Genomic DNA, 27,014 nt, shown 5'->3' with positions numbered 1-27,014 from the left:
TGTTTTGTATGAAGTGCAGACTTTAAAAAACCTCTCCTTTTACCCGTATCTTTCCAGGAAAGTTAAATATTAAAGGAAACATTTTTCAACCTGAGAAGTGTGTAATCAGTTTAATAATAATAACAATAGCAATAACCCACTCAGGTAGGAAGGGCAGCACTGCTGCAGCTGTGAGCCATGCAAGGTTTGTCACAGTAAGATGAACTTTTGAACTGGGGGTGGATGATTGTTGACTGGGAATTTTTTACTCCTAAAATCACCATGTGTTTATACCTTTTTTTAATTAGTTGAGAGGGGTTTTTTTTTCAATACAGATGAAAGAAATTTTTGTTCTGTTTATATAAATTAATCTCTAAAGGATTGATAAAGGATAGAATGATAAATACTTTCTGGATCATGTTTTGATATAAATTATTGGCTTAATGTATTTTAAGTTCTGGTCTGCCCATTTCAAAGATTTTTTTTCCAAATGTATGAAAATCTTTTATTTTTTTCCACTTTAGATGCATGAATAAATGCAGTGTACTCCTTTTTACAGCCAACTAGCTGCACTAATGAAGAAAATACTGACTTACATGCACAGGAATCTGATTAGGGTCTTTATAAGAACGGTAACATAGAAATACAGGATTTTTAATTGTTTTCCCTCCTTATTCCCATCTCTTCACTTCTGATTTAGTCTGTAATAAAGTTCCCATTGATTTCAGTGGCACAAGCTCCTTTGATTTTGGTGGCACAAGCTCAGACTTTGTTGATGAAAAAGCAGGTGGGAAATTCTGATGCAGTTTAACTTCACTGCTGTTAGAATCCTTCCTCAGAAAAGCTCTGGTCTTGGTGAAGTTTTCAGCATTGGTTGGAGGGATGGATGTCTTCAGTGTGTCTGCCTTGCTCCATTCCTCTTGGAGAGAAGCTAATCAGTGCTATGGCACAAATTGTGCTGGGCTCTCCTCTCACATGGCTGCATAGGAGAGAAACTCTTGATACTGTTTTCAAAGAAAGGAGGAACAGCTACTGAGAAATTTCAGGAGATCAAGGCTTACAGTTTTGCACCCCCAGCAATTGTGCTGTTGGGAGACTTGGCAAGATGATTTGTTTTAACTGATGGAGATGAGCGAGAGGAGTTCAAAAACAATTGTCTGGCCTACATAATAGTAGTGAAAAAGAAATATTTAAGTTTCCTGCTTCTTGTTGCCTTTCTGAAGTTGGCAGGGCTACCTTTCTTTGACACAAGTACTTTGAGGAAGGATGAGCATTGTGCCTAAATTCAAAACTTCAGCTTGAAGGAACTGGAAGTAGGTTCCAGAAATCTGTTGAGGTGGAAAAAGCAAAACTATGTGAGGCAGAAAGCTGGGCCAGTGGGGTTGCTGGAAAGAGTAGCAAGACTTCTGGGTAGAGAGGTCTCCTTGCAAAAGCTACTGTATTTTCATTTGTGTTTATTCTCTTCATTCAGCAGGTTCCAACTTCTGCCATTTAAACCCGGTGACAAATTTTCTCATAGCAATGGAAGAGAACAGGCCTGGTAAGTCTCATACAGGCCTTGGCTCTGACCTCAGGCTTTCCTGCAGACAAACAACCCCTCACACAGACACCCCCCACACAGAGTGGCACTGGGTCCTGCTGAGTGACCAGTGTCACACAGACTCTCAGAGTGGCACTGGATCCTGCCCAGTGACCAATGTCACACAGACACTCAGAGTGGCACTGGGTCCTGCTGAGTGACCAATGTCACACAGACTCTCAGAGTGGCACTGGGTCCTGCCCAGTGACCAATGTCACACAGACACTCAGAGTGGCACTGGGTCCTGCTGAGTGACCAATGTCACACAGACACTCAGAGTGGCACTGGGTCCTGCTGAGTGACCAATGTCACACAGACACTCAGAGTGGCACTGGGTCCTGCTGAGTGACCAGTGTCACACGGACACTCAGAGTGGCACTGGGTCCTGCTGAGTGACCAGTGTCACACAGACTCTCAGAGTGGCACTGGATCCTGCCCAGTGACCAATGTCACACAGACACTCAGAGTGGCACTGGGTCCTGCCCAGTGACCAATGTCACACAGACTCTCAGAGTGGCACTGGGTCCTGCCCAGTGACCAATGTCACACAGACACTCAGAGTGGCACTGGGTCCTGCTGAGTGACCAATGTCACACAGACACTCAGAGTGGCACTGGGTCCTGCTGAGTGACCAATGTCACACAGACACTCAGAGTGGCACTGGGTCCTGCTGAGTGACAAGTGTCACACAGACACTCAGAGTGGCACTGGGTCCTGCTGAGTGACCAATGTCACACGGACACTCAGAGTGGCACTGGGTCCTGCCCAGTGACCAGTGTCACACGGACACTCAGAGTGGCACTGGGTCCTGCCCAGTGACCAATGTCACACAGACTCTCAGAGTGGCACTGGATCCTGCTGAGTGACCAATGTCATACAGACTCTCAGAGTGGCACTGGATCCTGCCCAGTGACCAATGTCACACAGACTCTCAGAGTGGCACTGGGTCCTGCTGAGTGACCAATGTCATACAGACTCTCAGAGTGGCACTGGATCCTGCCCAGTGACCAGTGTCACACAGACTCTCAGAGTGGCACTGGGTCCTGCCCAGTGACCAGTGTCACACAGACACTCAGAGTGGCACTGGGTCCTGCTGAGTGACCAATGTCACACAGACTCTCAGAGTGGCACTGGGTCCTGCCCAGCGACCTGATGTGCAGGCTTGGCTGGCCCATACACACAATGAATGTGCATTTCTCCACCCCAAAAGATTTCTGGAATGTACTTCAAGCTGAAGTAGTGAATTTAGGCACAATGCTCAACCCATCATAGAATGGCTTGGGTTGGAAGGGACCTTAAAGATCAGCTTGTTCCAATCCCCCTGCCATGGACAGGGACACCTTTCAATCACTACAGCATGTTGCTCAAACTTCATCCAACCTGGTTTTGAACACTTCCAGGGATGGGGCATCCACAGTTTCTCTGGTCACCCTGTGGCAGGGCCTCACACCCTCACAGTAAAGCAGCCATCTTGATGAGCAGCTCTGCCTGGCTCTGTCATGGAGCACAGACAGGGCCTGAGAGCCATAGGGGAAGGAGGGAAGCCTGGCAGGAGGATGTGGTAGGGACCCAGAGGATGGGGGTGATGGCCCAGCATTGCATCCAGTCTCTGGGTCAGCCTGGCCAGCTCCTGCTGTGTGTGCCCCACTGTGTGACATGAGGATGGAGAAGGGTCTGCAGGGGAAGCTGTATGAGGAGCAGCAGAGTGCACTTGGTGTGTTCAGCCTGGAGAAGAGGAAACTGAGGGGAGACCTCACTGCAGTTACAGCTTCCTTGTGAGGGGCAGAGCAGATGCAGGTACAGATCTCTTCTCTCTCATGACCAGTGACAGGACTCAAGGGAATGGCCTGAAGTTGTGTCAGGGGAGGTTAAGGCTGGGTATCAGAAAAAGGTTCTTCCCCCAGAGGGTGGCTGGGCACTGGAACAGGCTCCCCAAGGCAGTGGTCACAGCACCAAACCTGACAGAGCTTGAGAAGTGTTTGGACAATGCTCTCAGGCACATGGTGTGACTCTTGGGGTGTCCTGTGCTGGGCCAGGAGTTGGACTTGATGATCCTGGTGGGTCTCTTCCAACTCAGCTTATTCTATGATCCCACGTTTCTAGTCACTGCACCCCTGTATATGTAAAAAGCCTTACTGGGGAGCCCAGAAGCCTGACTTCAGATAGGGATTTGTTGGTTGATCAGAACCTGTTGCTATTAACTGTGGAGCTGACAGGGTTACAGAGCTAATGGGAAGGACAGCAGGTGACTTTCTGTTTCCAGGGAAGTTAAACATTTACTGTTCTTGGAGCCCTGGGGCGAATGTTCAGTATATCGTGCTCTACAAGGCAGGCTCTGAGCTGTCCTGTGTTTGTGTGGCTCAGAGCGTGGGCATTCCATTTCTCTGGCAGGCTTTTAAATCAGAGAAATGTTTAATGACACAAGCACCTCCTGGACTTGACACTTAAGTATTTTTTTAAATCATAAAAAATAATACTATGCAGATATAGTGCAAAGATTTCTTGTTAATCATTTAATTGATGCAGTGTTGGGATGTTCAGCAATGTTATATCCAAATGCCCATATAAATTAGGAGTAATAAAAATTTCATGTCTTTCATTCTTTTTAGAAGGCATGAGAAAATCAGATATAGTGTGGGAGAGCTCCCACATACAGTATCAGTAATTGCAGTGCTACATATTATATACTTACAGAGCTTACAATTCAATAAAAGATATATATTTAAATTCTAATGGGGTTTCATGTGTCACTATTAAATCAAACACATACCAATACTGAAAAAAGATTAGATTTTTCTATTATAACACTTGCATGAATGTAAGACTTTTTCTAAACGTTATGCTGAAAGTCCAGTGGAAAAATATCAGTGACCTTTTAATCACAAATTATTTTATGTCCTATATCTTTATTATCTATTATTTTTTAATTAAAAGTACTTTTTAAATTAATTAATTTGTTGACAGTCCTGTACTTCAAGCCACAAATCACTCTTTTGTGATTTGTGCAGGGCTTACTGCACCAAAAATAAAGCATTCTTTGCAAAATTGTGTGTGTGTTAAAGGAAGAGGGTTTGTAGCTGGTTACTGCAGGTGCTCTGCTTTTTTTCGGTTTATTAAAGGGTCACAAAGGGAACCAACTAAAAAAAGAAAAAGCCTCCAACTTAAAAGCTTTAAAGTTATAATTTTACATCTCTTTTTTGATCTGCTTTGTCTGTGGGATTAAGTTTGACAACTATTTGTTTGAATGATAGGAGACCTATAGTAACAGATTGAGAGTTCTCCATCAGTCAGTCTGGTTAGTGAGACAGAGAATCTCTTGTGTGGTGTGTAGTAAAGTACACCCCAGTTCTAATTATGTGTTGTGAACAACTTAAGAAAAGCAACATTCTCCAAGTCATAAAATAGAATCTTTGATTTACTTGAATTTACAAAAGTCCCCTTTCTTATTATAAGGCAAAATGGATGAGTTTTTTTAATACTGAACATAGCTGTATTACTCTGAGCTTCTTTTGGGGCTTCTTTACTAACAATGTTGATATCCAGTGTAAATTTTAAATTGATTTATTTCTGTCAGACTGGAACTAAAGCCAGCTAAAGACCTTGCTATCCTCAAAAGACTGTATTTTCATTATTATTGCCATTAAGTTAATTACAACTCAATTTACTATTTTAACCACAGAAGATGCATTTTTTTCTGCACATAAAAAAATGCTTTGTTCACAAGTAATTCTGAAATGGGAGCAAAACAGTGACATCCTTTCTGAACCCCACATCTTTGAAAAGCTAACAAAGGAGAAAGAGCCCCTGATCTGGCAATCTGGCACAAAGGGGTAAAGTGATGAATTGCACTGTTCAGTCACGGACTTGGACAATTTGACAATACCTTCCAAACCCTGTGATTTCTCCCCATCTAACCATCCCTGGGTGTTACTCAGTATTTGAAAAAGATACATGTGTGCTGAAAAAATACAAAGTGAGCCCTTATTTCAACATGAAAGCACTTTGGGGCAGAAAGAATTTATCTGTGCAAACACCTAAAAGAGATGGAGAGAATGTCAGGGAAGTGGATGTGATTAGTCATACCCAGTGGGAGCAGGCCTGCAGCTGTGAAGAATTCTGTCCTGACCTTAGAAGTAGGCAGCTCGATTGTGTTTAACTGGTGCTGCCTAATGCATTCAGACAGTGCAAACTCTCCCGCTCCTCTAAAGACAAAGGTGGGTACCAGAACATGCTTAATTGCAAATTCTTTGTAGATCTCAGCTGTGCTCTGATAAGGTTTAAATGCTGACCCTCTCTCTCAGAAGTAAGGACATGCAGAATTATGTCTGAGCTGCCATCCTCCGCGCAGACTTTGGATGTGAAGGAAGTTTCTGGGTTAAGATGCTATCCAAGAAATTTCCTTCTTGCACAGCTTCTAGACTGGGATATTTTTTTCCCCAGAAGGGATAAACCAGCATTTTCTTGTAGCAGTTAGAATCTTATCTAAGCACTGCCTGTGTCACAAAGCTCCAAGATGCCAGCTCTGACAACAGGGAATGCCAGAAGAGGTTTGGCTCCAGACTGAAGAGCTGATTACGTGTTTAATTCTGTGACTGCAAACTTGGTTGACTTAGTGAACTCCAGCAACTATTCACTGTAACTTAAAATTGAAGAGTACTGTAAAAAGGCAAACTCATATCTGTAGCAGTGCAGGAATACTGGTTCTCTGGTAGATTATAAGGTATTTTGCTAATGGGCAAGAGGTGCAGGTTGCTCTCAGATGCTATAGGGGCTTCCATGCAGGCAGCAATTTTGGCCAGTGCCAGTTTTGGAAGATCAGAAATTGTAGGTTGAGGGTGGAATCATCTCTCTTCAAGGATTGTATTTCACCTGGAAACACCAACTTCTCACACCTACCCAAATAGATAGAGCCTGTTGTGGCAGAGAGACAGGAAATCCTTCGTGTGGGGCCAGGCAGCACCTGGCTGAGAGATTGTTCAGAGATTTTTGTGGAGCACAGACCACATCCTGAGAACTGCATGTAGCCCACGGTTCATGCTGCTTACAGCTAAGCCTGGAAGATTCCCTGCCCTACTGATTGCAGAAGTAATTAATAGCCTGTGGCTAGTTGCAGCACTGTGCAAAATGCTAAAAATTGTTACTTTTCTGCACAGCTGTAGAATGCAGAAGACACAGTAGAATCTCAGTAAATCCTGGCAATGTTTTATTTTCAGTTGGGGTTCAGCCAGGAGAGCTGTAGCCCCTTCTATCCCCCTTCTATATTTTGTTTGTTTGGTTTATAGGAAATGATTTGATCCTGAAAGTGAACACTTTTTGTGAAAATGTGCTTTCACCAGAAAGCACAGCACTGCCCAATGGCGCCGTAGTGCAAACAAAACAAATTGTGTGGGGAAATGACTGTGCTTCACCTCAGAATGTCACTTACTGGAACTGATTCCTTCAGGCCTGAGAGCAAGATTGGAAAGAAGAGCAACAACAGAGCAATATCTCTCCCTCTAGTGCCTACAGACCCAGACTTCCCAGAGTATGACAGCTCAAAGGAAGACTGAAAGAGAAGAAAAAAATAATCTGTCTTTCTGCGATGCATTTAGGACAAGCAAAAGCACATTCACAGCTAATTTTAAGCAGCCTTCAGAATGCAACACCTTATTAACTCACTTGTAGCTAATCCTTACATTCTGGTATTTTTAGAAGGCATCATGCAATTCAGCAGTAGTTTCAGCCCATGTCTCCTTTGTAATAGGACACCACTCTATTTCTCATTTTATAAGAATTAGCTTTCTGACAATAAGCCTTGCTCACATAACACAAACTGATTTAACTAAATGAATTTAGAAATGATATTAGATACACATGGACACTCTTATTTCTCCCCACCTCTAAGGTGGCATTCATAGTTTGGTTTAAGGGAGCCCTATGACGAGTCTAGGTGGAACAGGTTGAGACCTGCCTCCACCCCTTGCCTGTCTCATCCTCTGCACCAGGAGGAGAGTTTGGTCTAATTTCCTATCTGAAACTGTAGGAGGGTAAATTCACCTCCATAGGCTAAGGGTGCTTTTCTTGGCCACCTTTATAGTGCAAGAACCACCCCCAGTACTGGACTGCAGCAATTTGAGTGCATGGATTTTGAAGCATTTGAAGACAGTGCCTCTTCCTTTGGTGGCTTATTATTTTTTGATTTTGTGGGAACTCAGGATACAGCTGTATCAAGTGCAAACAGTGCTATTTTGTCTGTGCCTGGTTTTATCCTGATCCAGTATCTCCCAGCCAGGAGGCTTAGGTTAGCTCTGGGCTGCCTCTAATGAGCTGCAAATGAAAACAAAGTCCTCTAGCCCGTGGTTTCTCTCTGTTATGTGTTATCTAATCAGGGCTCTCTGGAACAGGACTTTGGAAACCTGTTCCCTGCACAAGCATATGAACAAGACTTATCAGTGGTTTGTGTTAAGGCTGCTTTGGAGCAAACATAAATATAGAGCGGTCTTTTTGATTTTTTTTTTCCATAAATGTATAATATGTTTTCTTACAAAGACAGACATAAAAAAATCCTCCTTCTCTTTAGCATCTTGTAGAACCCAGAGGTACAGTACATAAAATACCAGTACATCAGGAGAGAAAAACTGAACATTTTCTGGAATAAAACAAGGAATGAAAACTAAAACCAATTCCTGTTCCTTTGACTTGCTAGAATGTAGATAAAAACTCTAACATTTCTAGGGATGGGTTTGTGTACATGGGAAAGCTGCTGAAAATCAGTGAAATATGTACTTAAAAGCTGATTATTCTGCACCTTTCCCTGGATAGATCCTTTAATACTGTACAAACAGTGTCCTTCTGCAGGGTAGGTTAATCTGTTTCTAATAGGTAAAAAGAGACCACGTAGTTCTGTAGTGCAAAAATGCTGCCAGAATAGCTGGGCAGAGCCTTTTCTCCATGCAAAGAAGGTCTATCTTAATTGCAGTTAATCCAGTCAGAAAAGAGCAACAAATCTCTACACAAACCTCTACAAGAGGTATTTATCAGTCTAGAATGTGACAGGAAAACAATGAAGATTTCCCCACAGAGTGCTGAGTCTGAGCTTTATCTGGAGCTGTCCCTTCATTTCACCCCAAAGTTTCCCTGTTGAAGAGGTTCCCAACTTAGGCATGTATCACATCACCTCCTTGTTTGTAACATCACATTGCATGAGGAAGTTGTGTCCAGGGCTTCACTGTGCTGGCAAATTGTATCCCCACATCTTGGAGAGGGGTGAGAAGGGACAAGTGAAGGACAGGGCAGGTGTTTATCAGCTCTGGGTGCTTTACCTGGGAGGACTCAGACTCTTGCCATGCTCTGGGCTGCATCCAGCTGGGTGCCCAAGGGGGCAGAGGTGACAGGAGCCCTGTGCACACACACAGGCTCTGGAGGTGTCCATCTGTGTGCACAGCACAGAGCAGCAGGCAGGGATCAGGGCATTCATCTCTCCTGTGATAAGAGCCATAAATCACAGTGTTCAGAGCATGCAGGAGAAGAGGCAAAGAGCACTGAAGATGGGGGATGCCATCCTCCCTGCCTACCCTGAAGTAGTAAAGCCTGTCTTGTAGCCCACAACAATTTCACCCATTAGTCTGTTTAGTCCTTCCTGTCAGAGCACTGTTTCATTTTCAAACACAAAAACTTTCAAACTATCTTGAAATAATAATTAATTTAATTCCCCTAAGCAGACCCACCTGCAAACGGTATTTCTCCCATCTGCCTCCAGTATCTCAGTATATCAGAAGGCTTTCCCTACTCTCCTAATTTTTTAAGGACTCACCTGAGCCCTTTGTCTCAATGACTGATAATCTTCTACAGCCTAAAAATAACTGTTCTTAAAATGGGTCACTCTCTGAACAGATGTGGTTTCCTTAGTGTGGGTGATGTTGCAACAGGAAACCAACTTGCTACAGAACAGAGTCATTATTTACACTAGTCCTGGGCCATGGATAGAAACCTGTCACAAATTTTAGCTCAGAAAAACAAATGTTAGTCATAGGAAAAAGGGAGACAGTTAGAGAAATGAAGGAACTGTAGGAAGCCAGACTAGTTTTAAATTGAGGGAGGGGAAATGCAGTCCATAACTTGTCATGACTGATGGGGATGAAAGCTAACTAGGATACTGGTTAGACCACTGGAGGACTCTGATTGAAGGAGTTTTACAGAAACACTTTTTAAAAAAAGACTTACAGACTATTGCCAGGGCAGGCACCCACCACTTTAATGTCTGTAGTTCAGACTGGATTTGTCTGCATGTGTTCTGAATGTCAAAAGTGATAATGAAGATAGGAAATGAAAATATTTCTCCTTAACCCATGAAGAGAGGCTGAGAGCCTTGTTGAAATAAAATATCTTCTGCAGATTTTGCAATCAGAATAGAGATTACATTTTCAGGGCCTTGAAGGTCTCCATGTGGTGTATAACCCTTTGATGCACCTTCTGCTTTGTGCTTCCATCACAGCCTGAGAAGGAAAGTCTGGGGCAGAGCACATAATTTCTTACACCATGGGAGAAGCAGAAGTGACAAAAGCATTTCCAGAGCATTGCTAGGAGAATGCTGAGATGCCACATGTGCATTCAAAAATTACTTTTCTAAAAACAGAGAGGACACCTGCAATTGCTGTAATTGCTGGTTTGGTGCTCATGTCCACAGATCAAAAGAAAAGGAGCTCTCCTCCTGTTAGATAAGGATTACTAATGCAAAGTGAAGGACATTGGGAGAAGTCCTCTTTGTTTTGGAAGAACAATGGGAATTGGTTGTGCCCATTAAGTAAAAAGTCTTGCTTTTTTTCTCTTTGTGTAATCAGTGCTTTACAGATTTATGGAATATGAGATTATTTTCTTTGACCTTCAATATATCACAGAACCTTCAGTTTCACTGGACTGACAATGTTGCTGAGCAGAACATGTTGTGTACCTTATGCTTGGCACAGTGTACCATGAAGAAAGTGCCCAGTCTTGGTGTGAAGGCATCAAAAAATGGAGCAGCCAAGGTTTCATTTCATTGTCACAGTTTCACTTTCACAGTCTGACAACTGTGCTGCTCTAAGCTCCCCTCATGTGATTCTCCACTAGACTCCATGACAGGGCAGGTCATAGTTGATGCCTAATGGTTTTCAGTGCTTCTTGTATTTGTGAAACATCTGAGAGACAGATTTTCTTAGCAGTGTAGAGATGCTGTGCTTGAAGGGGGTCTCTGTAACACTCTCAGGCTATGAATTGTGGTAGAACATGCCAGCTGAGCATAGAAGGGAAAGAAAATGAAATATAAATTTGTTACTGCAGAGCCAGAATAGCAAGGATAAATTCTGTCTGTTTCCAGGCATCTACTTTATATTCCCACCTAAGGATACCATTAGTGGAGACAAACTGAGCTCTTTTGATCACTTTCCACTGTGAAAAGGGTCAATCTTCCTTGCTCTTCACACTCCCTCCTACATGATCCTGACTCACCCTTGGGCTGACTTTCATATTCATTGAGCTGATGCAGCTCATTAACCCATCAGAAAACTGTTCTTTTTTTTTTTTTTTTTTTTTTTTACTTCTCTGGATTTATTTTCTCTCAGTTCAATGAGCTGAATCTGCTCAGCCAGGGGTCAGGTAAGTGTCAAAAGTAAGGAAGCACGGCTGGGAAGCAGGTAGGATTAGGGGAAGGAAGAGGAGGAAGATGGGAAAAAGCACACAAGATGAAGGAACAAGACTACTTCTTTCAGTGACAGAAAGCCTTAAAATCAGCTTACCATGTCTGAGTATATCCTTAGGAAGTTATTTCCCTGGAATTCCTGTGGGTTCAGTGTAGAAGAGGGAGTTTCTTTAGAGGTTGGTTAAAAAGGAAATAAAAGGAAGTAATCTAATTTAGGCACATGGGTTAGGCAATATAAATAGGCCTGTTCTTTACTGCAAAGACCCCTGTGACCAAAGCTTTAAAACACAGTTAGTGACTAAATGCCTGCAAAAACAAAACAGTTGTCTCTAAATGGAGAAGTGTCTTCAGAGAGCTCCAGAAGGCCTCAAGTGCAGTCAGAAAGACCATGCAAGGCCAGGGAGCAGGGCATGAGCCCCAGCTGGGTTGGCTGGGGGAGTCAGAGTGCAGCAGAGGCTGGTGAAGCTGGTGTCACTTGGAATTTGCTCAGGCTCTGCCTGAGGAGGAAATCAGGAACACTCCTCTGGCATACACCTTGTTTTCAGCACAGCAGAGCTCTCCCCTGCCATTCCCTGTGTGCCACCAGCTCTCTCCTTAACTTTGTTTCTGTCTTGCTCTTTTTTCACTTCTTGCCATTATTTGTAAAACTACTACTGAAAATGACCTACATAAATAAATAAATGGAATGAATAAATCATGAGGGAGAGAATGAATGTGTGAGTGTGTAGGTGGATGACACAGAGAGCCGGGCTGGTGGGAGCAGCAGGAGCTATCAGTTCATTTGCTGTCAGCAGCAGAGCCCCAGGGAGGGTAAGGACATTAAGTACCTGATTGTGCAAGGTGCTCAGTGCCTTCATCTTCTGTCGTTTTTGGAGATAATCAAAAGCATTTCCAGACCTTGCCAGTAGAGGCTTCCAGGAAGGATGAAGAAGGCAAAAGACTAAACCTGTGACTTTTATCCTTTGTTTTTTCGCTTTTCAGATCCCTAAGGATTTTTTCCCCATAATGAATCTTTTGATAATTACCTTTCATGGAGCCTTTTAAAACAATCAATGGACCCTCAAGGGTGCAACTGAGTTTCTGGCCTTCAGATAATGTAAGGCAGGAGAAACTTCCCTCTTGCAAAAGCAAGTCTGGAAGGGTAATTTCAGAGTTTATATTGGTTGTATCCTCTCAGGTATGACTTTTTCTCCATGGAAGACACTTGTAAGCCACTGGCCCCTTGCCACACCACTGAACCCTGGGACTTTTCTGTATTGGAGCATGAGGTGAACTCTGCAGTTCAGGGAGGATTTTGATGCTCCTTTGAGATTTGCCACATCTTGGCCCCAGAGATGAAATGTGCCCATTATGCTGACAGCTTTGCTCTTCAGAATGAGGCATATACATCTGGAATTCAACTGATTGCAGAAATGCAAGGTATTATTAAATGGACAAATTCTGACCAAAAAAAAAAAAAAAAAAAGATAAAGTGGTTTAATTATCAGTGGTGTTTGCAGTAAGTACTCAGTGCTTCTGACCTTGCAGCAGTCCTCCCTTTTTTTTTCTGAGAAATTCAGACCTTTGTGTGATATGTCCAGAGGATAAGGTTGTATTATGGTATGAGGTAGATAGAGCAGTTTTTTAAAGAATGCTTGGAAACGTGTGTCCATGCCTGTGGGTTTTGTATATGTACATTTTCTTTTCACCTTTTTAAAATATGTGGCTCTTTAGCACTCATCACAGGAGTCTAGACATACCTCCTAAATTATAAGTAGCTGGATTAGAACTAAAGAAATTGTCTTGAATTTCTCTTCAAGTCAAGTGTGGCTTGTTCCTGTTCTCTTCTAAAAGTTTGCTCTGCCACAAACTTTACAATTGACCATTGGAGGTGTTGTGGGAGATCCAAATGACACACAGTGCAGCCAGCCCTTGGGGACATTATGCACTTCCCTGAAGAGCCCAGGAAAGGAACACAGGATTTTTCACTTTCTTTTTCAGTATGCAGGGTAGCAGCAGAATTGAGAATAGGATATAGAGGATGAGGTATTGTTGGTTGCAGGCTGTGCTTTTGAGAAGATGTGATGTTCTAAATTGATTTCCTCTTTAAACTTGGCAATTGTACATGGAGGAATAGGGAATTACAATAACAAAGTTTGGAATTCATAAATACACTTATAACTCTGGTCAAGTGCAAATCCCTCAGGTGGTGAGGAAGGCACAGTGAGCCCATCAGTCACAGGTAGAACAGTCTCCACAGATTTCTACAGAGATTGCTCAGAATCAACCATTTGTTCAGCTCTGAGATGCTGTTCACATACAAAGTGGGCCAGGATGTCACCTGACTGTGGCTGACAGCCAGTCCACTGACTGTGGCTTATTGCATATGTGTAAGTCCAAGGTTACCTAAGTTAACTCAACAAGAAAGAGAAAATTCAAAGGAAAATGTGGGCAGCTGCACCAGAAACCTCATTATTGTAAATCTGGGAGCCTCCAGAATGACTTGTGAACATCCCTGTCAGGTCAAACATTATTGCCCCCCATTACTCCAGATAATACTGCTCCCTGTAGGACCTGATGGGTCAATATCACTGGCAAACTGCATGAGCTTCCTTTGTGCCAGTGCTGGGCAGGACATGTCCAGCCCTTCCAAGTGGTTTTGAGCCTGTGACAGCAGGCCATGGCCAGGAGCTGTGCTCCTTGTCACCCTGGGAATGCCACCACCTTTCTGGATCCTTCCTGGCCTTGGATTTCTTCTGTCCATCCTCACAGTGTGGTCCTGAAGCAATGGATGAAGAAGGGAGTTGTGGCCATAGGCTGATGTGTGTTACCGTGGGGAAGTAAGAGATGAGAATGTTGACTCCATGATCAGAAGGCTTGATTTATTATTTTATGATATATATATTACATTATAACTATACTAAAAAGAAAAAGAAGGGAAAGGTTTTCTCACAAACTAGCAAAGCTAAGAATAGAATAGAAAATAATGAAAACAAAAGGCAGCTCTCTCAGACTCTGAGATAGCTCTGTATTGATTGGCCATTAATTATACACATTCAAGATGGGCCAATCAAAAATCCACCTGTTGCATTCCACAGCAGCAGATGACCATTGTTTACATTCATTTTTCTGGGGCCTCAGCATCCCAGAAGGGAAAATCCTAAAGAAAGGATTTTTAGTGAAAAATGTCTGCGACAGATGTGGGCAGCCACACAAGTGCTGCCCTGTTAGAGATTCTGTGCCTTATCTTCCATTTGATCTCTTTTCCAGATGGGTGAAAACAATAGAAATTAAGAGGTATTTACCTGATGCAGAAGCCTCCATTCCACCTTCAGGGGGAACTGAGCCATCTAGGTACATAAAGCCTCAGTGACAGACAGTGGGCTGGATCCTATAGAATGAAAAGGGGAAGACAAAACACCACACTTGGTGGGATTTCCAGAAGGATTTCATTACTTAAGGTTCACACTGATTTAAGAGCAGGTGCCTAACTACATAAGCACATTTGTAAACCTATCAAGTGGGGATTTGTATGTGTAGATGTCTAAATATTTACCTTTGTACAGCATTTAGTAACTCTGAAATAAGTGTGCCTGTCCAGCTCCAGTGCAGGAGCCTGTACAGTCATGCAAACATGGCCCTGCCCCTCAGCAGGGGATATTAAGTCTGGCACTACATGGATTTAACTCAGACATTTGGCTTCTCAACCAGAACTGCACTTGAATGCTTTTTCAAATGCTCCCTTATTCATCTAGAGCAAAAGAAGTGGCGTTAGCACACCACCCTGTCAGTGCCCTGCACTCCTTTGGGTAAGGATTGTCCCTTGGTGAAGACAGCATCCATGGAAACTACAGAGGTGGCTGCTCTCCACTCTTTTCCAGGCATACCCTTGTCAGCTTTCTTGTATGTTTCTCAGCATTTGAATCTAAAAAAGCTATTAAAAACCTTAAAAGGATCAGAGATAACATTTACTTACTATTTACACACCTATTCCCAGTCAGATAACTCACAGTGCCTCGGCCACCTTGCCTGATAATCAGGACAGCATATGGAATACTATGTGCTTCTCCCTTTCACCTCCACTCTCTCCATCACTGCTGCAATCCAGTACCCAGAGCACTGTCCTGAATACAGATTTCCTTCTTCCTGCTCTGCTTATTTCCTTTAAGGCATTTTTCCCCCTCTTGTGGATTGACAGACTTATCAACACCAGCTAAGATTCATTTAATATGCCCAGCATAAGCCAAACAGGATCCTGGCCTGTCTCTCCATATTCTTTTCTCACAAAGAAATGGTTTTAGCTGCAATTATTTGCATTGTCTGCTGAAATATTTAGCAAATGCAATAGTTTGGTAGTCAGGTGTTGCTGTAACCTACCCTGAATGTTAAGTGTATAAGCCAATTCTGCAGATGCTTGCTTGGATTTTTGTTTTGTTTTTCTTCCTGGCTGTGATGAGATGATATCCCCAGGAAGCAGGGACACAGCAGCACCCTGGGCTGGGTGCTGCACTCCTGGTCTCTATGTTGGAGATGTGCAGGGGCATCCACACACAGCAAGCCTGCAGAATTAATCCCAGATGCCAAATGTGGAGATGAGTATCACGTGGCAAAGCTTTGAATTTTTCATTTTTCATTCATTAAAAGGCAGTCAAAAAGAAAAAAGCTTCGTTCTCATCCTCTTGAGTGCTGTCACACTCACTCATATGCACACATACACTGCTGCCTTTCCAGTTAATACCAAGGGATGTAATGCCACAGTAAGGAGAGAACTGTAGCAGATTTCCATGGATTATGGAGTATATTTTTATGGATCCAATTGCAAAAGAATCATTGCTATTTTTTTTTTTTGAGGTTTTAGTGTCTCGCAAAAATATTTCTCTTTTTTTTTCCTCTCTGTCCAATTTAAAATCTCCTCTGGCATTAGGCAAAATGTTTCTCTTACTAATCCCCATCAGTATAGTCCTAGTTTGCTGCAGATGCTCTGCTGCATGTTAGAACATGCAGCACCTGAATGTGCTTATCTACCTGTAGGAATTCCCTCCTTGGGTACCACAGCGTTCCTGCAGGCAAGGAGCAGCTGTCCATGGGCAGCAGCATGCACAGGCACTCAGAGGCATCCCTTTAATCTGAGGTTACAGGCCACTGTCAAGTGCTGGTGGACAGAGTGCAGGCCAGACTGTCAGAGGTGCCAGCTGAATGCAGAGCAGTCACATGGATATCGCCTCTTGGTGATAACAGCAGAAGAAAAAATGCCTTTATTCACTGTAAAGAACATTGGCAAGGCATGCCCAACTCACCCACAGCCCTGAAATCGAATGGAGAAAAGGAAAGACTTGCATCTCTGTCTCTTTGTTTATAAACCTGTCTGTAACACACTCCAGGGCTCCATGCTCCTTTTCTGATAGATGTGCAAAGCCTGCAGATGGTGACTTTGTCCAGCTTCCATGCTAACACAGGGCCATATCTGGGACATCCTGGGGGTTGTGCTCTTGATGTTGGCACATCAGAGTCTGTGACATCAGAGGATATCCTGCCTGCAGCTTCCCAAAATTACTGGAAAGGCTTTTATGGGAGATTGTACCTTTTTACAGTGTGTCACTGATAGACAGCGGTGATGCTGTCACTCTTAGGGAAGTGACAATGTTCCTGCCTCCACAGCACGTTCACCTTGGTGCATGTGTTCTGATTTAAGAGTTTAAAAAACCATCTTAAAAGAATTCTCTCAGTGTGTAACTGATATTGACACATCAAGGACACAATTATCATTCTGCTCACATGGAAGGGAAATGTTGAAAAGTAACCCTTCAGCCCATTCCTAGTATTTTCTATTTATCATTCACCAAATGTACACTTTTAAAATTGTAGTATTTGACTAGATTTTTTTTAAAGTGTTGAGTTTTGGGGGTTTTTTCTCCTTTAGCCCTCTCTCTGTCATCAGGCAAATGGCTTGGGGTAGTCCCCACAAGTCACCTGGGAGCACTTGTTGAACAGTTGGAGTAACAGAGCAGCATTCACCTTTGGCAAGAGCTGCCTTTGATCCTCAGGACAGCATGGGAAAGTGCATACAGGGCATTCTAATCCTTGCAGGCAGATATTTGTCCTCGTGAAAAAAAAAGCATCTTCATGGCATGGGAAATCTGTCCCAGGAATCTTTGTACAGGCAAGTCCTTGAGCTATGGACTTCCAGAAACAGGGAAATTAAGGAAAATACTTGCCCTCTACTTCTAAACTCTTCTAGGCATCTGGTTTTGGCCCTTTTTGGATAAATAATTATTGAGCTAGATAGACTACAGGTCTAACTGAGTGGGATATTTGTTATTAGAAGGGATGATATTTGTTATTTTGGGATATTTTTTATTAGAGGTAGTTAATGCCTGAAAAAAAACAGCTAATCAGGAAACCATTTTTCATGCATTTTTTTCACCTCCATTGGCTTCAGCCATAATGACAGGTCCCAGATCAAAATCATGCCAGTGGCTGAGAAATGTTTTTTTCAGTACAAGCAAGAATTTCCTGTTCTGTTCAAGTTGGTTGGGTCCACTGAATAGCCTCTGTGATCTATTTCAGCACTGAGAGGCAAGGGTAGGCCACATCTCGGGGATGACATGTTCTGTCGTGGTCAAAGGGCAGCAGATGGAAATGAAAGTTGGTGAAGTAAACAGTTAGGAGAAGGTGCTTGTCATATAACAAACAGAAGTGACTCATGCAATGTCCCCTTCCCCCTCCAGTCATTACATGAATCACCTCACCTGTGTCCAAGGAAAGGTCAAACCAATTTCTCAGTTCTTGGAAGAGTTTTCGATTTAAAAGTACCGCAGGATCGTGACATTATTTAGTGTGAAGAGTTGTATGGGCTCTGATTCAGTTTAACATGGGATTACAATTCTATTAGAACTGTCTCGATTACACAATGTGATTAATGTACATCTTGACTAGCTCTCACTGCCAACACAGATTTTCCTTTTCCAAACTCCTTTAGTGCTCTCTCTAGCTCTCCCTTGTTATTTGTAATTGTTTGGCTTAGAAATAAAAAGTGAGGAGATGGAGGAAAGTATACTTCCACTGGAGGAAGAAGCATAGACTCATTTTAAGAGGGTGAGGAATTGGGATTATAAAATAATTACTCTTCATGGTTTCAACTGCAAACCCACCCCAGTTATGCTAAGGAGGATGTTCACTCTTTTTTGCCTCTCCCTCACATGTGGGCTCTACTGGCCTCTTCTCTGTATTATTCAGAACCTAAAGGGAGGATAAGTGCTGCTCTGGAAAATTTCAACTTGTCAGAAGTGACACAGTGTTGGTAGCAGGAAGGGTTCTTTCATCCCTGGCTTTTCCATGACTCTCCTCCTCCTCCCAGCCCCATTTGTTTCCATATTACATGCTTGTTACCAGGAAGAATACAGGAAGAAATTAATCCTGGTATGGATTTCTCTCAAGGCACATTTCTCTCATTTCCATTTTGGCTTGATCCTCTGTTAACTGTCATAAGATAAAATCAGGCAGCTTGACATTTTTATTTTGTTCTCCACACAACAGGTTGGGTTAACCTATGTGGGATTCCCATATGTAATTTACCCAGCTAATTTATGTGGAAAATACCAGCTCTCTTGCCCTAGCTTGAATTTGAGTTTGACTGAGTTTCCTTAGCATAAAAGCAAACCTCATTTCCAAATGAAGACATGCTTTTTCCCCTTCTGAAGTAGTTTGTCCTCCTGCATAGATGTGATATAAAGGAACATATATTCTGGTTTTCTGCCATTTAATTTTCCTCTTTTCAATTGTACACTCCAAAAGCAGGGGGTGAATGGGAAGATGTCTTGGCAAATCTGGTCACTGCCATTATCATACCTGTAAACGAATTAGGAGGCAGTGAACCTTTTAAAATAAGATGTTTAAATTCTGTACATGGGATCATGCTTGATTTTATAATAAAATCCACATATTTCTGTCTGCATCTCATGCAAGACTGCACCCATCCTGGAAAAATCAATTGAAGTGTTTCTGTGTTATGAAACATAGGCACTTATTTTTTAATTATTGCACTCAGCTTGAGGCTATGCTTCTCTGTGACTGGCTAACCTGGATCTGTTATAACTCCATTACAACTCAAAATTCAACAGCATTAGCAGTTTTCATCACACTAAATTGTTATTGGAAATGTTTGTGCTGAGTCTCACTCCAAATATAACTAAAGCAACTAAAATGTTAGTTCTTCCTATAGATTACTTAGCCTAAATAGAAATTAATAAGGATGCAAGACTCCATTTTTATGTTTTGAAAGAATTTATTTGCTTGTTTGTAGGAGCCAGAAAGTAAGTTGAGGTGAATGAAGTGGAAAGAGCACTTCTGCTCAGTGAACTATAGGCTTGAGATTGAACAAAATCATTGACAGTTTTACCAGAGAGGGCTTGCAGATGCCCATCAAAATGTCTGCACACAGACTGGCCCTGCAGCATGGGAGCAGCAGAACACACTGCCACAAGGGAGATCTGGCTGGGTATTTATACCCTGCTCATTGCCATGGAAACAGAAAGTCTTATGAAATGCAGACATTGCATACAGAGGTGTTTGTGCTCTCCTGCCTCTCTCACACTCACTCTTTCCTTCCCCCCAGCCCTGGGGCTTTTATGGCTGGTTGAAGAGTGAGGAGGCCCAGTGTCAGCCAGCAGCATGAACAGACTCCCAAAGCCTTGGGATCCCTGGGGCAGTGCCTGCTGGAGGGTGCCCTCAGCACTGGATCCTCCAGCCCTGCAGTGACCCACCTGTCACAGGAGCTCCTGAGCCCTCTGAGTGCCTGGCCACTCCAGGCAGGGCTGGGAAGTCCTTCAGCAATACCTGGAGGTCACAGCTGTGGAGAAGGAGCACCAAGACTTAACTCACATCGTGCCTCCTGCCTCCGCAGGGATGCAGGGAGTTACAGCCGTGGGGCGGGAGGTCCTGAGCTCAGAGTTTGGTGGTGGGCTCTCTGCCAGGAGCTGAGGGGGGTTTCCAAGCTCTGGACCAGCACACATGCCCTGCTTCTTACACAAAACATTTCCTCTTTCAGCAGCCACATGCCAGGGTCATTCAAAATGGGAGCTCTTCCTCCTGTGGTCACATCTGGCACTGACTGTGTGAATTTTAGGTAGGTATTAATCATGTTTTTGCACCTCCATACTTCACTGGCATGTTGTGCCACTTTTTTTCATCAATATCACTGTAATGTACCTGGGAGCTTATCAAATGAAGCCAATAGCAATAAAAGTATCCTAGCTGACTTAAAAAATAAATTAGTCTTTTTCTGCTTCTGTCTATAAAAGAAGTCTACCCTAAGAGCTGGGTAATTGGTAAGCTCTGGCCCTCTTAGCCCACATCTATATAATTTGCAAAGCTGGGGTTAACATGATGCTTCAAGTCAGTATGCTGACACAATCTAATTTTCTAAAGAAAAAGGCTGACTACAGGTCTTCAGAAATTCTTTAAAATGTTCTGCTTAGTCTTATGGCAGTATGTTGTACTAGCCAAGAAAAATGCAAAACCAGGTTTTGGGTGTTTTGGAGCAGTTAAGATTCAGGAGTGCTGTGGAAGGAAAGGGAAGTTACCTCTTGTTTCCTGTAAACATCTTCTCCATGCTATAAGATATTGCTCAGTCTCCTTGGCCAGAGAAGAAATTTATAAATGGCAGAGAAATCAAGAATCCAGAAGACTCTGGAACTGGGAATTTTGATGTCTAAAGCAAATGAAACGGTGCATTTCAATGACAGTATATTGTTGTTTTTATGAATTTGTTAGTTTTTTGATTTAGAAATGGTTGTATTGTTAACATAGTACTTCTTTTGCTGTAGCTACACACTTAAGTAGTCATGGTACAACACCCAAAATTGCTACCTAGAGATACAGTATTTTGTACACAGTAGGATTTCTAATTGCTTGAATAATACTACACAATGGAATAATTTCTCACACAGTGAGAGCTGTTTCTCACTGCTTGAGCTATAATAACCTCTTGGGAAGTCATGGAGCTGCAAACTGTAATGATCTATGTAGAGCATTTTTGTTCAGTCTCTACTCTTAAAATGCTCAGCATTCACTAAAAAAATGAATCAGGAGAAACTGGTAAAAATAAGTTGCAGAAACAGAATGAGATGGCTCTTCAGATTTATATATAGAAGGCTTTTTAGACGCCCACATCCCCTATATTAAAAACAGTGATTCAGAAAATCAGCCAGCGGATTCCTGAACCAAAGTATTGTGTGTGATTTTTGCAGTCCACATTTAAAGAGATGCATTGTTTACAAGAATGAAATGGGCATTACAAGGCACTTTTGCAATACAGCTGCCTTGTAGTGTAGTCTCTTTACTTGGATGAGATGATGCCAGTTTTAATTTACCAGTTTAGGTTGCTATATGCATCTATGCATTAATAAAAACAAACTTTCTTCTCAGAAATATATATGAAACAATTCACCCAGAAATGTACATGGTAATAATAAATAACCAAAACAGAGTGAGCCTGAAAAGAGTAGCGAAGTCACATATCTGTTGCCTACAGCAAAGAACTGGAGTTGGGAAGATATTGTGCTTAAACCTGCCTGCAAGTCAAATATTTGCCATCCAAATCCAGAATCCTCTTTTTGAAAGGACAGAAGGAGCTGACTACAGCCCAAACTCTCTAGATCACTCTTCCAATCCTCCTTAAAGGCGAGGGGCCACTGGAAACACTTTGGTTTGTTGGTCAAACCACAGTGGCAAATGTTAATTAAACTTCCTGTCACAACCTGTGGAATTGAGATAAGGGGGAGGTTCCCAAAATGATGCCACCTACTCCTCTGGCATGGCATGTGCAAGGCCAGGGAGGTGCCCTGGGACCTCAGTGCCAAGGATCCAGCTGGCAGCAGGACCTGGTACAGGGGCAGCAGCTGCCCTGGACCCGCCTCCCAGACTGGAACTTCCACTGACTGGAACCTAAGGCAGTGCCAAATGCAGGATGATACATTTTGAATGGTCATGTGCCCCCCAAAAAATTTATATTGGTGTGTACTGATGAGCCTAGGTGTAGTTTTTAATAAAGTTCTTTGTGTTTTTGACCCACCTACCCAGGATTGTGAGCCCAGACTGCAAAACTCCAAGCAGACTGACAGCTTGGCACCAAGAGTGGGGACTCTGCTTTCCCAGATGGAGAAGCTGCTGTGCAAGAGCTGCCAGCCCTGACAGCAGCTGCCCAGGGGGAGGCGAGAATGCCCCAGAAGGACAGCTCCTTGCTCAAACCCTGCTCAAAAGACACAAAAGAGAGGAATCACATACTGCAGAAACCCTCCTTCCCCACCAGAGAAGACAGCCTAGGACCTTCTTGAATGCCCTTGCCCAGCTGAGTGCTTGATTTTTGTCCTGAATTATATTCTAGACTCAGTATGGAACAGCACTGATGGTGGCTGTGCATGTGAATAGACTGAAATCTGACAATTTTAAAATTATCAGATTTAATTTAAAATATCTAATAATTTTAAAAAATACACACCCTAAGGACTTTTTAGGCATTAGGGGTACCTAGTGGGACTGAAGAACTTTAGTTATTCAGTTTAGTTATTTAGTTATTTAGAACTTTAGCCCCTCCTGCGCTAGAAGCGCAGCGCAGAAACTTTTTAAAATATCAGTCACTGTTTCACCCACTGCCATCTATGCTCTTTTTCAGGACAGAATTAATGTTGGAAGGGCTTTTCTGGATGGAAATTAAGAGTAGGTCTAGTACTTCAGAGAAACAACAAGCCTTTGTTTCCCTTTCAGTGTTACAAGGAAGAGAGGTTTGCTGTACAGGCTATGACATAACTAAAAGTAGCTGTCACAGAGGATGAAAGTTAAGAATAAGGTACATATTCAAAATACCTCTGTGTGCTCTTTCAGACTAGAAATCAGTGCTGTGCCATCTTCTGGGTTGGTGTGGAGATCAGGCTTTGCTGGATGCTACACAAAGGGAGCAATCACTGGCAGAGCTCCCATAGGCGTTAAGGAAAGGCAGGACTCACACCGAAGGAATTTGAAGCAGTCAGTTCCATTCAGAGCGTGGCCTCTCGTGTGCTATTTCTCCTCTGCTTTTCAAAACTAAGCTGGTGATCACAGAAAGGCTTGTCCTGCATGCCTTCATTCCAGAGGAATTTATCCCAGAATAAAGTCACCCCCCAATGCATTAGCAAAACAAGGCTTCCTGCTTAGTCCCCTTTTATCCTGTCAGGCTGTGCTGGAGCAGCCTGCTCTTAAAGGAAGTGTGAGACCCAGCTGGGGTTGACCTCTGCCAGCAAATGGAACAGCAGCTCAGCCAGTGTGGCCAGTGGAAACAGCCCAGGTAGGATCTGAGATGGTCATTTGTGTGTGGACAGTCCAGGGCAGTTTCAGGAAGCAATGGGTTAAGTCCACACTGGTGACAAAGATGGTGACACACACATGGTGAGTTTTGTTCTATTGCTGGCACTTGGGGAATTAGAGCCCTTGGAGGTGGCACCAGGAAGAAGTGAAGCCCTCAAAGAAAGCTGTGTTTGAGGCAAAGGAGATTCCCCTAATAAATCTCTCACTCTCTCTCTCTCAGGTTGTGACAGCCTGTCACAAGTCTGCAACACTTTTGTCTGAAACTCCACATAACCCAGAGCTAGAAAAACAGCATTTCACAAAAGGCAAGAGATCCTGCAAGTGATGGTTGCCTGATGTGTCCCAGGGGGAATACACCAGAGGGATCCTGCAGTGTGGCATTTCTGGGAAGGGTTGCCTTTAACTCTGGGCTCTGGCTGTGGGAGCTGCCCCTGTGGGGCATTGTGCAGGGTTGTATAATCCCAGTGAAAGACCTTTTTGTGATGGGTGCTGCTTATGGCATAGGAAATTGTTGTGAGATTCTCAGGCTGAAGTCTCCTGTTAACTCTATCCCAGCACTGTGCTATTTGTGCAGAGATTGTGCCATGCTCTCATAAAGAGCTTTTGGAAGACAGTCCAAGTGAAAGATGTGTATGCTGGAAAGGAAAAAAAGAAAAGAATACCAGTGTATGGGTTGCAAAAGTAGAGGTATACTGGAAACCCCACCATTTTCTATTCTAGCCTTCTACAGTGAAGCATTGCATCCATTGAGCATAACATTTTTCTTTCTTCTTATCCTTCAATTTTGTATTTAATGAAGAATATTAATGCATATTTAAATTAGGATAAAACCACAAAGTTGATAAAGCTCCGTGTGGACAGACTGGAGCATTAGAGAAGAATCCAGGAGACTAAACATAAAAGATCAAGACATCAATAGGACTAAAAATTGTTTAAACCTATGTCTGGACTACCAAAATATCAACTGTCACGTCAGATCACTTTTCAGATATTTGGAAGCCATACAAAGTTTCCTCTGTTAGTTAATTACTCCCTTAACTGTCCACTACAGAGTTTCTTTCATTTCCTCTCCCAAACATCTGGCAGTAGATGCTGCAGAAGCCCACAGTCAGCAGGATACACAAGCAGGGGCCTAACTTTAGTTCATGAGTCATCTCTGTGGCTCCAGTGGGACAGTTCAGGTGGTTAAAGTTAAGCATGCACTTGAGCACTTTGCAGAAATGAAATGGATCTGTGCCAGAGGGAGGTTGCTGCCTAGGTGGGAACTGGTTCACTTCTCCTTAACCATTTATAAAAGAGGTTTGTATAAAATATAAAGACACCCCTCTGCTGTGAGAGCAATGATTCCTGATTTTTAAAAGTAGACCCCCATCAGCATTTACAGTGTCTCTCAGCCCCCCTGTTTTTATCCAGCCATTAGTTGGAAATACTTTGATAGGGTTCAGCAGAGCAGAGAGTGACTGCTCACCCTCACCTTCCCCAGCTCAGTGAGCTGCAGGGCACAGAGAGACAATCCCTGCTCCAGGGTTCCTGCTCTGTTACAAATGTTCTGTTCTCCTGGTGGCCCCGGTGCAGCTGCTGAGCTGGAGCTGTGTTTGCAGGAAAGCTGTCAGTCTGTGCAGTCACCATCTGCAACCAGCCCTTCCCACTGCAGGGACATGGAACCAGAGAGCTTCCTCTCCTTCACCAAATATTCATGGAGCTGTAAAAAATCCTTATTCTTTAAAACTCCTCTTGGAGCTCTCTTATCCAGGCCACGGAGAGCGCATTCTCTGGAGCCCTGATCACCACAAGGCCTGCAATTAATTCTGCTCGGGCTGTGCTCCTGTCTCCACCACACCCTGTTTGCCTTGCCCTGGCTCCAGTGCCACCAACCCAAGCACAGGTGACCAGGTGGTGGGTCAGGTGAGCTGCAGCTTCATGGGAATTCTGCTCATGCAGAATACAAGGCTTGTATTGTTGTACCTATACAGGAGCTGTAAGATGTGTCCCAATAATCCCTTTAATAAAATCAGATAGTGATTTGTAGCTGAAAGAATGGTTTCAAAGCTCTTTAAGAGTACCTGTGTCACCTGTAATTCCTTTTTTTCTGAACATAAAAAATGAAAATCAACTTTTGCCAAATAGAGAGCAATTTTTCCTGAGCCCTAATATCTGTGAAGTATTTCTCCTTGTGCACTTTTCCCAACCTGTCAGAATCATAAGACTGAATATTATAAAGCCAGCAGCTTTGCTAGAAAATGTCAGGCAGCCACACATTTTTCAGAAGAACACAGTCTACTTTATGCTGGGTAGCATTGTTTGAAATTGAGTTTTCAAAGTGCACAATTTTTCATTTCCAAGCCAAGGCTAATGGAAAAATTTCACTTCCAAAGGTGAGATATGGAGCAACTGAAAAGAGAGATTTAGAAAAGAACTGCCATCTCAGCAATCATTTTGAACATTAGGATCATTTGACATTTTAAAACTGGTGGCAGTGATTCACTTATCAGAGGGACTTAACTAGGATTTGTTTATATGTCTTTCAAATGCTAAGTGTAAATCATCAGTCTTCTGTGTCTCTGTTTTCTCCTCTGCAGGGTTCCTCTAAGCTCCCAGAGTTTCTCTCACCTATTGAATCATCATGGGAAATGGACTTGAATATTTACACCCCATCCAGTATTAAGCAATTCCTTCCTTCCTTCCTTCCTTCCTTCCTTCCTTCCTTCCTTCCTTCCTTCCTTCCTTCCTTCCTTCCTTCCTTCCTTCCTTCCTTCCTTCCTTCCTTCCCTTCCTTCCCTTCCTTCCCTTCCTTCCCTTCCTTCCCTTCCTTCCCTTCCTTCCCTTCCTTCCCTTCCCTTCCTTCCCTTCCTTCCCTTCCTCCCTTCCCTTCCCTTCCCTTCCCTATTAGGAGACTCTAGAACTTTAATAGGAGTCTCTATTCCTACCTGCCTCAGCGGCCAAGATCATTCACATGAAAGGCAGATTGTTACAAATTAATTAAGAAAAGGAGCATGAGAGTGAGTAACAGCATTATAGAAAACTACAGAGGAAAGTTTTGGGTTGACATGTGTAAGAGAAGTCAACTCAGGGTACTTTTTTTTCCATGCATTGCATGGGAAGGTTGCTTTAGTCAGATTCCAGGGAATGGATGCAGGGCAGCATTGTCACACACTAATGCCGTCCTGCTGCTAAGCAAATATCATGGCCTTTATTTAAATACACATGCATAATAAATCTTTGCCAAACAACCCATGAAAATTACCAGCAGTTTCCTTGAGATTAGGAATACTCAAGTATTTCTTCATTGCAAGAAATTTTTGGTGCAGTGCCTCTGTTCTACCTGAAAAGCCTTTTCTGGCCCTGCCACACAATTAATTCCCACTTTCCTCTGAAATTCCTGCTAGAAAACAGAGTGGCAGCCTGCTGTCCTGGGCCAGGGTGCTGTCTGATTTAATTTCAAGGCAGGCAGAGGAAAAAAATGTGGGAGAGGAGGAGCACTGA

The 27,014-nt window shown here is 43.0% G+C and overlaps 1 protein-coding gene across 1 annotated transcript in view; it reads left to right on the top strand.

The window, feature by feature from the left end:
* LOC143692114 (uncharacterized) overlaps positions 1-26,362 on the top strand; it is a 28,200-nt gene extending 1,838 nt beyond the window's left edge. The window contains exons 2-4 of the mRNA XM_077171674.1: positions 1,451-1,519; positions 20,239-20,316; positions 26,111-26,362. Of these exons, the coding sequence (XP_077027789.1) occupies positions 1,451-1,519; positions 20,239-20,316; positions 26,111-26,171 (208 nt within the window). The 3' untranslated portion in view covers positions 26,172-26,362. The remainder of the gene's footprint in view (positions 1-1,450; positions 1,520-20,238; positions 20,317-26,110) is intronic.
* The last annotated feature ends 652 nt before the right edge of the window (positions 26,363-27,014 follow it).

This window comes from Agelaius phoeniceus, chromosome 2 (genome assembly GCF_051311805.1).
Source record: "Agelaius phoeniceus isolate bAgePho1 chromosome 2, bAgePho1.hap1, whole genome shotgun sequence".
Lineage (NCBI taxonomy): Eukaryota > Metazoa > Chordata > Aves > Passeriformes > Icteridae > Agelaius > Agelaius phoeniceus.
This window is presented reverse-complemented; position numbering and strand designations above follow the sequence as displayed.